The sequence below is a fragment of the Solea solea genome, chromosome 19 (assembly GCF_958295425.1).
Source record: "Solea solea chromosome 19, fSolSol10.1, whole genome shotgun sequence".
NCBI classification, from domain to species: Eukaryota; Metazoa; Chordata; class Actinopteri; order Pleuronectiformes; family Soleidae; genus Solea; species Solea solea.
Genome location: NC_081152.1, coordinates 21222983 through 21236830, shown reverse-complemented (window position 1 = coordinate 21236830; position 13848 = coordinate 21222983). Strand labels below are relative to the sequence as shown.

The 13848-nt window shown below is 40.9% G+C and overlaps 2 protein-coding genes across 2 annotated transcripts in view; one reads left to right on the top strand and one right to left on the bottom strand.

Annotated features, from left to right (window-relative positions):
• The first annotated feature begins 3773 nt into the window (after positions 1 to 3773).
• On the top strand, positions 3774 to 4685 carry LOC131446267 (ABC transporter F family member 4-like). Its single transcript, XM_058617400.1, has 2 exons — positions 3774 to 4106; positions 4227 to 4685. Exons 1-2 carry the CDS (start codon positions 3813 to 3815, stop codon positions 4599 to 4601), a joined length of 669 nt encoding a protein of 222 aa, XP_058473383.1. The 5' UTR covers positions 3774 to 3812; the 3' UTR covers positions 4602 to 4685.
• Positions 4686 to 5862: 1177 nt separating this feature from the next.
• mbd2 (methyl-CpG binding domain protein 2) overlaps positions 5863 to 13848 on the bottom strand; it is a 17626-nt gene continuing 9640 nt past the window's right edge. The window contains exons 6-7 of the mRNA XM_058617399.1: positions 13460 to 13587; positions 5863 to 7401 (exon numbers count right to left, since the gene is read on the bottom strand). Coding sequence (XP_058473382.1) covers positions 13470 to 13587 — 118 coding nt within the window. The 3' untranslated portion in view covers positions 5863 to 7401; positions 13460 to 13469. The remainder of the gene's footprint in view (positions 7402 to 13459; positions 13588 to 13848) is intronic.

Genomic DNA, 13848 nt, shown 5'->3' with positions numbered 1-13848 from the left:
GCGCACCCATTGGAGGGCAAGTCTGGTGCCAGCAGCCGCGGTAATTCCAGCTCGCCCTGAAAATGGATGGAGATACGGCCCGTTGAAGTCGTCACAACGTATCCTCTAATCCAGTCATGTCAAAGTCAAATACACGGGGGGCCAAAATAAAAAAAATGGTACAAGTGGAGGGCCGGGCTGGTTCAATGTTTATTAAAACTCGCAATTATTGCACATATTGAACCAATACCAATAACACAGCCTATATTGCACTTAACATTAATAATTAAATTAAATTAAATTAAATTAAATTAAATTAAATTAAATTAAATTAAATTAAATTAAATTAAATTAAGCAAAACATAAATAAAATCAGTTGCAATATTTTCTCAAGGCTCTTTCAGTAACAAATTGAAAACGTTTCTTCTTTTTTTAACAGGTAAACAGCAAAATGTAATTTTCCTTCAAAGCTCAAAGATTTCTTTTTAACTCTTCTACCTTCTGTAGCCTTTGTTCTGTGTTCATATTCTTGTATTTGTCTTTCTGTGCGTCGGTGTGTTTCGTTGTTTCATAGTGCCTTCTTAAGTTATATTCTTTCATAACAGACACGCTGTCTCCACACACAAGACACACGGCTTTCCTTTTACTTCGGTGAACATGTATTCTGCCTCCCACCTGTCTTGAAACCCCCTGTGTTCAGCGTCTACCTTTCTTTTTGCCATTTTGGGGGAGAGGGAGATGAAAATTGACGGCGATGTTTAGTCCTCCACTGTGACTGTTCTGCTGCTCATGAAGAGAAGACGCGGGATCGTGCTCGCTTGCGGGATCGTGCTCGCTTGCGGGCACTCGGTATGCGGCAATGCACTCGCAGTGCATCTTGGGATTTGTAGTATTATGGTGCTGCGGGCACATAATACTGCGGGCCGGTTTTAATAGTAATTAAATATCATCCCGCGGGCCAGAGATAACTCATTCACGGGCCGGGCCTTGACTCTGACATATGTGCTCTAATCATTCGCTTTACCAGATAAAACTGCGAGTTGAGCGCCAGGGAATTGGTCAATTTAGGCATCCTGAAGTCGACTTTTTGAGTATATTTCTGGCGAAAAGGCACCTCAAGTGACTTGAGTTCCTCAAATTTGGGGCTTTGGGCCCCGAATTCAGTAAGGCCCCCAAAAGAGGGACCTTCTTCATTTATGGGGCCTTTCCTTGCACCAGCACGTTTTCGACGATAGAGGGCAGCTCTTGACCAAAATAGGGTCAAAGCCAGGGGGGCTTGGGCTGGGACATCCCGACTTTGCCCAAGACCCCCGAATCTCCAGCATTTAGCCGTTCCTTGGGCGAGACATCCCGAGTTTTCCCAAGGCCCCTGAATCTCCAGGAGTCATCAGTGTCGCGGGGAGACATTCCGAGTTTGCCCAAGGCCCCTGAATCTCCAGGAGTCATCAGTGTCGCGGGGAGACATTCCGAGTTTGCCCAAGGCCCCCGAATCTCCAGCATTCAGCCGTTCCTTGGGCGACGCATCCCGAGTTTGCCCAAGGCCCCCTGAATCTCCAGCACTTACCCGAGTGCCACCAACTACTCTGGGCATCATAAATTGACCCGAGGCCCCCCAAACTTCCAGCACTTACCAGAGTGCCGCAGGCTAGACAACCTCACCCTGAGGTGCTTAGTAGCACTCGGGTAAATCCTGGAGATTCAGGGGCCTTGGGAAAACTCGGGATGTCTCGTCCAAGGAACGGCTAAATGCTGGAGATTCGGGGGCCTTGGGCAAACTCGGAATGTCTCCCAGTGCTGGAGATTCAGGGGTTTTGGGAAAACTCGGGATGTCTCACCAACCATTCTGGAGATTTGGGGCTTTGGGTGAATTCAGGATAGTGTGTGGGAAAACACACCCGAACGGCTGACCTTTGACCTTTCCGAAGGTCACACGGGTCCGAAACTGGCCATAAATGATCAGCACATGTCTCTGATACACATACTGAATTTTCAGACCCTAAGCTCAATGTCTATTGGAATTTATTGAAGAAAAGACAGTTTCCTGCCTTTTTTACGTTTGAATTTCAGACTGTCTTTTAGGCCGCTACGCGGCGACCTTTGACCCCAGAGCCACGGGACGAAACAATCCCAACAGGAGGCTGTGTGGCGCACGACATAGTGGAAAATCAGACTCCTGGCTCGATGCGTTTATGAATTATTACAAAAACTGAGGGTTTTAGCATCTACTGTGCTCTCTCTGCAGAAAAGGAACTCCCGGGATTCGAACACGAACAACAGTTGCTCTACCAGGTGAGCCACATAACTGCTTAGTTAATTTAGGAAAAATTAACAATATATCATTATCCTCATTGATAAATCTAAAAAAAAAAAGAAAAGGTAATTGAGGGGGCGGTGCCTTTCCGAAGGTCGCACAAGTCCAAAACTCTGCACACTGAATCGGCCTTAGTTCTTGATGAACATACTGACCACTGTGCTCTTTCTACAGAAAAGTGACCCGCGGGTATCGAACACGGGCCGCTTGTGTTGTAAACTGTAGCTTTACAAGGTGACCCCGCCCCCCTCTGCATCTACCCCTTCCCCGTCTGCACCTGCAGGAGAGGGAGAGAAAAGGAGTGATAAGTGGTGGTATGAGCTGGAGCTGGATTTGGAATTGTGCTTGAATTTAAGAGAGAGAAAGAGAGAGAAGGAAGACGAAGAGAATTTGTTTGATTTGCAAACGTAAGTACTGTTTTAAAAATATTGATGATATTAATAATCATAAAAAATTAAATAATGATGATATTAGTAATAATAATAATTTAAACACTCAAAATGTGTTTATTGTGTTTAGTTATGTTTGTCAGGTGCGCATTTGGTGTTTTTTTAATGTGTTTAGTGGGTTTTTCATCGAGTTTTGTCGAGGTCCCATAAAGACGCGTCAATTAAGTGCTTGTTAAGTGTCATGCGCTGTTCACGTGATGGCCAGGGAACACGCAGATAGCAACTGGTGATACCCTGATAATAATAATAATAATAATAACAACAATAATAATAATAATAAACTAATAATAATTATTATTATAATAATAACAATATAATAAAAACATATTATTAAATAATGATGATAGTAATAATAATAATTTAAACACTCAAAATGTGTTTATTGTGTTTAGTTATGTTTGTCAGGTGCGCATTTGGTGTTTTTTAATGTGTTTAGTGGGTTTTTCCATCGAGTTTTGTCGAGGTCCCATAAAGACGCGTCAATTAAGTGCTTGTTAAGTGTCATGCGCTGTTCATGCGCTGTTCACGTGATGGCCAGGGAACACGCAGATAGTAACTGGTGATACCCTAATAACAATAATAATAATAATAGTATAATAAAGATAACAATAATAATTGTAATAATAATAATAATGATGACATAATAAAGATAATAATAACAATAATAATAATAAAAGTATAATAAAGATAACAATAATAATTATAATAATAATTAAAGTATAATAAAGATAATAATAATAACCAAAAGTATAATAAAGATAATAATAATAATAATAACATAATAAAGATAATAATAACAATAATAATAACAATAATAATAATAATGATATTAATAAGAAAAAAAATGTTCATGTTTTTTTTTTCTTTTTCATCCTTTACGTTTTCAGATGACAAAGCCTAAAAAACAGGGTGAGTGCCCTCTTTGTGGGAAGGTCCTTGTGTCCGTGGCCAAGCACCTTAGGCTCAGCCACAATTTGGTGAACCAGAGGGAGAGGGCCATTATAAATAATCTGGCAACAGGGAGGACCCGAGTGCCACCGGGGCCCTGCCCTCTCCCTCTGTGTTCACCTTACATGCTGAACCCTGAAAAGCACCTGAGGGCCCACAGGGACATAACTGCTGGCCGGATTCAGGCTGAACTGCTGTCCTTAAAGCGGATGACGGCCCTTAAATTGCTGGCAGAATTGAGGGCCAGTAACCCCACACCTCCGATGGTGTCCTTATTGGACATCTCGGATGCAGATGAGGACCCAGAGGAGGGGGTTTCTGGCCTTTGCAGGAACCAAACGTGCATGAATGCCAGGGTAAGGGTCCGTGAGCTGGAACGGAAGCTGGACGCCGCGACGCGTCTCAACGCTGACCTCACCGTGAGTGAATGAAAAAAAACATAGCAATTATACATTTTATCCATGTTTAATTTCTTTAATCATTGCGTTGTCAATAATTGTAGTCCTGTTTTCTTTTGCTGTTTGTTTTTCCCTCTTCAGAGACAGCTGAGGGAGCTGAAGAAGGCAGCTCTGGGTCGCCAGGGCCCGAGCCTTGGGCAGCTGCTTGCGCAACCCCCTGCAAGTAGCTCCTCATCTGGGAGTGAGGAGGAGGAAGAGGAGGAGCAGCAACCACCACAGCAGCGGCCCGCTGCCCTGCTCCACCCTCAGACAGACTCCTCCTCTGGGACTGAGGAGGGGGAGGAGGAGGAAGAGGAGGAGCAGCAGCAGCAGCAGCCCCCTGCTCCGGTCCTTCCTGGCTCTGATTCAGAGGAAGAGGAGGAGGAAGATGAGCCGGAGGAAGATGAGCCACGGCTGCTGCTGAAGAGGGTGAACAAGCAAAGACACCTTTCCTCTCCCCCTCAGGTGAGAAGATAATAGATTAGTGTAATTCATTGTCATTATCATTTTGCCCAAGTCCAAAGTATTTACCTTATTTCAACTCCCGGCAGAAGAAGGAGGAGGAGGAAGAGGAGGAGGAGCAGCAGCAGCAGCAGCAGCAGCCGCAGCCGCAGCAGCGCTCCCTGCTCCGGTCCTTCCTGGCTCTGATTCAGGGGAAGACGAGCCGGAGGAGCCTCGAAGTAGAAGAAGAAGAAGAAGAAGGAGCAGCAGCCCCCTAGTCGCCGTTTTCTGATGCAGAACACGAAGCGGAGAAGGGATCCCCGGACGACACACCACGCACACACACACACATGGACACACACACACACACACAGACAGACAGAGCATCTGGCAGTGAAGCAGGAATGTAAATGTGTCGTTGCAGTGATCAGAAACTGGCATCATTGAGCCATTAGCAGATGCAAATGAGGACAGAGCTGGCAGCCTGGTTTGTCTCACTCTGTGTTTAATAGACACACACACACACACACACAGTCACACAGTCACAGAGTCCAACATCTGGACTGAGAGCAGGTTTGTGCCAAGCTTGGAACAGAGAAAACAGCATCGTGAGACTCTGAGCGGTGATTTTACTCACAGGCACGGGGGAAGGGGGGGGGGGGGTTCTGTGCTTAATTCAGTATGAACCGAGTGTGTGTGTGATATGACATTTATATTAAGAGTGATTATTATTTTCATACATTGATATTTATGAGTAAGAATATATATATTTACTTTATGTACATTTGTTACAAATGAGTGGATCAGACCGGCAACACGATATTCCATCGTGATAATAATTAAAATGATGGTAATGTTTTACAGAATTTCAAAGTAAAAGCGTCTGTTTTGATTTTGCTGATTGAGATCATTAACTCATCACAAAAAATGTTTAGAGACGTTGGAAATTAAGTGAGCGGTAGAAGCTCATTCTCGTACAGTCGCCCCCTGGTGGCTTTTGCAAGACATTTTTACTCTTTGGTTGACTCAAGGAAACCAGCAGACAATTCAAAATTTCTGTGCAAAATTGTGCTTGAAACCAGTGGAGGCGCCCCCTAGTGGCTCTTCACTACATTTTAACTTCCTAAATTTACTCTAATATTCATGAATTTGTGCATGCACGTGTCATGTGTCTTTAAAATGTTTCGTGCGTTACGATGCTACGTGCTAACGTGACTTTATTGCGACTTTCTCTCGTCGCTCACGTAAACAAAACATGGTCGAGTGACACCAGGAAACAACACCAGGAAACCACGTGTGAATAATAATAATAATATAACTGTTTTATTTGACTCCAGTCCAGCAAATGTACACAGACAGTATTTATGTTCTTAAAGGGACAGTGCGCGATTGTTGATGTTTGAAGTGGGTTTGTACAACGTCGGCAGTCGATTTAAAAAAATCTTTGATTTCTCCGGCGTCGTCACATCGTGACACAAATGAGAAAATAATCTTCATTTAACAAACATTTCAGCTTAAAAAATGTTTCACTGAGCTCTCCTGGCTGCTTCTCCACACAGGAAGTGAGCCTGAGCAACAAACTCTATATAAACATGATTTATGAACGTGTTAGTCCGTCTAAATTCAGACTTTTTAAAAACACACAGAGAATTTGACTGATTTATGCTGCGTCCGCTTTGAGATTTAAATATTTTAAATATAAAATATTTAAATCACACTGGTGTTCACTCATGTGTTGCACTTTATCAGCTGTTTTCCTGCCAAAATGGCCGCCATGCCTTATTAACTCCACTTTTTTGCAACCAGTGTAGTCGCCCCCCGGTGGCTATTCAGCACCAGGGGGGAAACGTGGAAGCCTACGTCCATTTATTTATTTTTGTTATCATATATACAGTCTATGGACAATATACAGTGAGTGGAGTGGAAGGGGCCAAAGGGGGGGCCAAAAAGTGTGCTGCCAACTAGTGGTTGGAGGTTTAACTCCCACATAAAATCACTGATACAGTATAATGCCATGAAATATTGTGATATTTTAGTTTATCACAATTTTTTTCAATGGGGAAAAAACACCTAATGCTAACAAGCTGAAAGCAGATATAGCGCCACCTAGTACAGTGTAGGCAAACACCATTTATTCACTAAATAGTTTTTGTGCTCGTTTGAACGGTGTTAACTGTGCGTGAAAACGGAATGACTGTATAACAACGTGACATGACCCCCACTTCAAAAAAAGGACATCGCAAACTATCCCTCTAAGGGTATCTAAAAGGTCAATTTTCATCTTAAATAAGCATTTATTTTTTATTTAATATTGATGTAAAATTTTTACCATTCACTCAAAAACAAAAAAGCCCTGAAGACGTCTTTAAAAGCGACGATCATGTGACTCATCGAGTGGTCAAAGACAGAACGGTGGATTTCAGTAGAGTTCGCAAAGTCCGTCCAGCAGTTTGCAACCTGACTTTGGGTTTAATCGCAAGATAGAAGAGAAACATTTTCCTGATTTTTGAAAAACTGAGACGCGATAAAGTTAGAAATCTCTAAGAGGATTAAAGGCTCCAGTCGTTGTTTTTCGAGCTGGTGAAGTGAGTTTACGTGTTATTGCTGCTGCTGCTGCTGCTGCTGCGAGGTTCCTGGTTCTGCTGCAGTCGTTCGACAACGGCGACGGACGCCTGCTGCGACGTCGTCCGGTAAAAAGTCGCCCGCTGAGACAGACGGATCAGTGCATTTTCATTTTTTCTTCTTGAGTCTGTGGTTGTTTTGGTTTGTCGTCTTGATTTTGATTTTGATGATGATGATGATGATGAAGAACCTGAGGCTGGTGAATGAACGAAATCTGGAGAGAAAGGGAAAAAAAGACGTATTTAGCAACTTTCAAACATCATTAACAGACAGTGTTTTTTAATAATTAAAAACAAGTTTCTTTCATTTTTCAGCTTCTTAAACATGAAGATTTTCAGGTTTCTTTGCTCCATGAAACAAACAAAAAACTTTAACATTAAAACTTAATTATTTTGGTTTGTCAGTTGTCACTAAGGGGAAACTCAGACTAGGTAAGCTAACGTTAGTGATATTGATCGAAAATGTTCGTATCGTATTTCTGTAGTTTTTTTGATAGTTAAAAAAAATGTATTCTATTCACTAAATACACTAAATGCTCAACTACGTTGTTGGCTAACCAGAAAAAGAATAAGACGAGCTTACTGATAAACAGGAAGTGGCCGCGCAAATACTATTTTGTGTAATCATACATATAGATATTCTCTCACAAAACAGCTCCAGTGAGTTAGAGTGAGCACTTCAGTGGACTGAAACATGGATTTATTTTCTTTAATGCTAATCCACAAAACGTTTATTTGTATCAGTAATAAAAAAAATAATTGCAATATTTCACTGTATCTATTAAAAAAAACACCCTTTAATTTGAGTGTCACCGTGAAGATTTGTGTGACATTAAAAGTGTCTCTGAGGACGAGCATGAGTCGGACATTTGTGTCCGTGTGGAAGCACCAGGAACCATTATTAGCGTCGCGTCCGTGGTGAAATGTGACTATAATTGTGACGCCGCGTCCCTCCACTGAACCTGAATTGACTCGTTAAAGCTCGACGCAATAAAAGCCACTTAATCAAAACAAAAAAAAAGAAAGAAAAACCCTCTGCTGCTCAAACGACCTCCCGCGGAACAATAAACACCAAACTCTGCTCCCATCAACGGGAAGAGCCTCGCCGCTAATTATTAGCTTCTCCATTAACCCTGCGACACCACCTGCTGCAATAATGAGACGACTGGGGGACGGATTTTGGGGACGGAGAGGAATAATGTAATTATGAATAAGACGGCAGAGTGAAGCGCTCTCAGCAGGAGGGAGATCAAAGATTTCCTCCTCCTTCGTTTAGCCTCTAATTCAACTGTAGAGCTAACGCTAAAGTTATCTTTTCCCTTTTTTTATTTAAATTCTTCTTCTTCTAATAAAAATAATAATAATTATTATAATTCCTCCACAGTTCAAACTTCTTTATCACCTTAAATCTTCATTTTTTTAGAAAATGAGCTGTGTCATCTTCAGGCTAACTTTAAGCTAACGTCCTGAGTGTTAGCCTCTTTGTGGAGTTCAGTTTGTTGTGTCTGTTTGAAGATAAACACACGTGAATATAAACACACGTGAAGATGAACACACGTGGAGATAAACACACGTGAAGATAAACACACGTGAAGATAAACACACGTGAAGATGAACACACGTGAAGATAAACACACGTGAATATAAACACACGTGAAGATGAACACACGTGGAGATGAACACACGTGGAGATAAACACACGTGAAGATAAACACACGTGAAGATGAACACACGTGAAGATGAACACACGTGAAGATGAACACACGTGAAGATAAACACACGTGAATATAAACACACGTGAAGATGAACACACGTGGAGATGAACACACGTGGAGATAAACACACGTGAAGATAAACACACGTGAAGATAAACACACGTGAAGATGAACACACGTGAATATAAACACACGTGAAGATGTTATTTTATTTAAATTCATGGAAATTCTTCAGGCTTGTGGAGGACGTGCGTTTTTTTCTGTGTGTGTCATCGTTTTACTCCATGACTGTGTGTGTGTGTGTTCCTTTCAATAAGACAATGAGTGGCTCAGTCTTAATTACTCCCTAATAATTAGAAAATCATGATAATCTGCTGCTTAATTGAAGCGGCTGAGTGACAGTAGACACACACACACACACACACACACACACACACACACTGAGCAGTTATCAGTGCAGTGAATGACTTTGAAGCAGATAATTCTTTGTGTCTCTACATCCACTAATTAACAGCAGCAGAAAGAATCCTGCAGGAGAAATGACCACACACACACACACACACACACAGTCTCAGCAGTGTAATTCTTTGGTTTTGAGCAGATTTTCTTTAAACTGATTTAAAAGAGCAGTTTTTAATATTTAGTGAAGTCGTTTTCTGCCTTGTGCTTAAACGAGACAAAGGGTCGTCACAGTGTGCGTGTGTGTGTGTGCGTGTGTGCGTGTTTGGATGTTAACATATTACACAAACAGAAGAGCAGTGAAGGTAAATGTCTCAGAATTCAGCGACAGTTCAGCTGTGGGAACATTAGGGAGGTTCAGTTATCGTAATTAGCCCGAAAATACGAGACACGATAATTATGTTTAATCTTCTGATTATATTTTCTTGTATTTATGTGTGTGTGAAACATAAATAAATAAAATAAGGTTTATATAACTTGTAAGTTGTACGTTGGCTTTATCGTATTTTATTGTACTGGTGATGTTTTACATTTATCATTTGATAATTGTTATTTATATGTATTCTACTCTAGTGTGTACTGCAGTTTAGCAGGTAGTTGTATTTTCATTTTAGGGTAGTTTAGTGTGTAGTTCTGTGTAGTTCCGTCTTTTAGTGTAGTTTAGTGTGTAGTTCTGTGTTTTAGTGTAGTTTAGTGTGTAGTTCCGTGTTTTAGTGTAGTTTTAGTGTGTAGTTCCGTGTTTTAGTGTAGTTTAGTGTGTAGTTCCGTGTTTTAGTGTAGTTTAGTGTTTAGTTCTGTGTTTTAGTGCGGTTTTAGTGTGTAGTTCTGTATTCTAGTGTAGTTTTAGTGTGTAGTTCTGTATTCTAGTGTAGTTTTAGTGTGGTTCTGTATTCTAGTGTATTTTTAGTGTGTATTTCTGCGTTTTAGTGTAGTTTTAGTGTGTAGTTCTGTATTCTAGTGTAGTTTTAGTGTGTTGTTTTGTGTTTTAGTGTAGTTTTTGTGTGTAGTTTTGTGTTTTAGTGTAGTTTTAGTGTGCAGTTCTGTGTTCTAGTGCAGTTTTAGTGTGTAGTTTTGTTTTAGTGTAGTTTTAGTTTGTATTTCTGTGTTTAAGTGTAGTTTTAGTTTGTATTTCTGTGTTTTAGTGTTGTTTTAGTGTGTATTTCTGTGTTTTACTGTGTATTTCTGTGTTTTAGTGTAGTTTTAGTGTGTAGTACTGTATTCTAGTGTAGTTTTAGTGTGTATTGCTGTGTTTTAGTGTTGTTTTAGTGTGTATTTCTGTGTTTTAGTGTTGTTTTAGTGTGTATTTCTGTGTTTTAGTGTAGTTTTAACATGTCTACCATGTATAAATTATACTGTTCATGTAAAAGCTCAACTAGGGACAAGAATTGAAAACTAGCAGTAGCTGTAAACTCTGCGTACAGCACATCAGTTGCATTCTTTGTGTTGGACCTGTGTTCACTGTGTATTGTGTTGTGCTTGTGTGATAAAAATAAATAGAAAAACTACGTGTTTAGTTTTTTTCATAGACGCTGGTCTTTTGCCAGTTTTTGCTTCCTCAGCTTTTTCCTGGCAGCTTCAACACAGCGACACTTGTTTATTATTAGAAAAAAGCTGCTTTTGCTTCCTCTCTGGTTCAGTGTGTGTGTGTGTGTGTGTGTGTGTGAGCGCTGAACGTAAAGACTGAAGAGGAGAAGGAGACGACACCAGCTCAGCCATAAAAACACCAATAAATAAATGAACAGCAGCAGGAAACAAAGTGAACAGGCCGAGGTTTTGGCAAACATTTAAAATGCTACACAGTCTCTCCCTCTCTCCCCCCCCCCCCTCTCTCTCTCTGTATAAAAACACATTAGTAATCACTCGTCAACTCTCAGCGGCTCTTTTTCGCCCAAACGACTTCCATCCAGCCCAATCTGCATAAATCTGCATTAATGGAAGAGGGTTTTTTTTCTCTCCACAGAAAACAAATGTGCTTAAAAACACTCCTTATATATACGTGTGTGTGTGTGTGTGTGTGTGTGTAAATACCACACACACACACACACAGAAATCATGACAGCGGCAGGAATCTACAAAACTAAACACACGCTGAAGATTGAGCAGTAATTACAGATGTACCTGTCATGTCAGCGTTTGTCCTGAGGGGCGGCGCCAGAGTGAAAGAAATAATGTTCAGAGGACAGAGTGAATGAAGTAAAATATCGTGATATTATGCACAGTGATATTTTGTCTCTTTTAAGATATCAAGTGTTGAATTTGTCTTAGTAAATAATTTACAAATAAACTTTTAACGCATTAGCATAAAAAAGAAAATCAAGTGACGTTTCAGTCCACTAGATGGCGCCAAGTACACAAACTCAAGGATCTACTGATATATCATAAACTCGTCCGATACAATCATTTCAGCGTATTTATGAACGTACATATACACATATATATATATATATATATATATACATATACATATATATATATATATATATATATATATATATATATATATATAGGGAGAGAGACGGAGAGAGGATATTTGGATTGTATCTGTCCAATTTATTCAATCCAGTGATTTTGACCGACACTGATCCCTACTCGTGATAATATCGTATTGCAGCTTAAATATGGTGATCATATCAATTGCCAGGGTTTTGTTCTACGCAGACGACACTCAATTGTTGACGATGGTGACGACAAACATCTCAAAGTTCCATTTATATCGGTTGAAACATGGACGCACACATATGTCAGGTTAGCCAACGTTCTCCATGTAAAAGATGCTTAACTGTGAGTCCATCTCTTACTCTACAAACAAACATGACTTGTTGTTGTTGTGTAAAGTGTAAAAACCAAGTGAAAACAGTCTTCCTAGTCTTTACTCTGTTGTCATGTTGCCGCGGCAACCCCGACACCTGGATAAGCAAAGCCGGAGAAATGGGAGGATGATGGATGAACGTGTAAACTTCTCAAAGTAAATGTTTTTTAATCTAGTTTTGTTTACAGAGTCCACATAGTGGAAATATAAGTGATAAGCTAACAACACTCACACACACACACAAGCTCACAGCCCATCAATCACACACACACACACACACACACACACAGTGTGTTAGTCTGCTGCTGCACAGCTGAGTTTTAATCAGACACAGAGAAACACATCAGCATTCACACACACACACACACACACACTGCATTAGGACTGCAATGATTAATCAATATGAATCCATAACTAAATGAATAGTCAACTGTTCAGTTTGAGTGTTTTCTGGAGTTTTCAGCTTCTTAAAAGTGAATATTTTCTGCTGTTTTTTGACAGAACAGGACATTTGAGGAACGTCGTCTTCATTTAGGGACAAAATAATGGACACATTAAGGTTTAGGTTGTTGTTTTTGGACGTGCTGTAGAAATAAAGTTGACTAACGTGTCTCTAAGGCTCGGGTTGCAGCGTCACATATCGCAGACCCTGGTATACTCCAGGTCCTGTAGTACCACACTTCACCAGCGGGTGGCGGTACAAGTGTGGACGCAGAGAAGAGAGCAACACTACAGAGGAGGTCGACTTCTTCTTCTTCTTCTTCTTCTTCTTCTTCTTCTTCTTCTTCTTCTTCTTCTTCTTCTTCTTCTTCTTCTTCTTCTTCTTCTTCTTCTTCTTCTTCTTCTTCTTCTTCTTCTTCTTCTTCTTCTTCTTCTGCTCAGTGAGCTAGGGCTTTACTCCACCTAGTGATGGGGCGGAGCTTCACGCAAACACACCCAGGTTTACCAGGGCCTTGAACTAGAGCTGAAACAATGACTCGATGATTGCTCGATCACCTATTCTGATCATTGATGAATGATTAAAACAAGATTTCTGATCGTTTCAGCGTCTGAAATGTGAATATTGTCATCCTTTCTTTGCTCCATATAACAAAGAAATCATTCAAAGTGAATCATTTTGTGTTTGAGGACAAAAACAAAGACATTTGAGAACATCGTCATTTCCAGGTTTAACGTTTTCTGACATTTCATGAACCAAACGATTAATCGATCGTTAGTTGCAGCTCTACCTAGAACCTGTGTTAAGTTTTCTCTTGGATGTCGCTCACATTTTCCCTGTCTCTCTCTCACCTGTCTGTCTTCAGGCTGTCCTCCCCTCTAAAAGCTCCCTGGTGTTTTCGGCGGCCCGCGCCAAACCATCGGCCATCAGCGCCTCCTCCAGGCTCCTCCTGGCCTGGTGCACCTTCAGCTCCTGCTCCCTGCACACACACACACACACACACACACACATGTCAGCTGACATTGAGCCTCATGTGGAGGATGAAGCGGTAGAAGATGGATGGACAGAGCTGTAGTTGTATATACGTGTTATTACGGTAGAACCTCAGGACTTCAGCGAGAACGAGCGTCCAATCACAGACGAGACAAGGACGTGAATAACAGCCACAACTTTTCTGACATTTCTATAAATAAATCAGGATTATCATGATGTCATGACAGGGTTAAAGGGATCTTCCCCT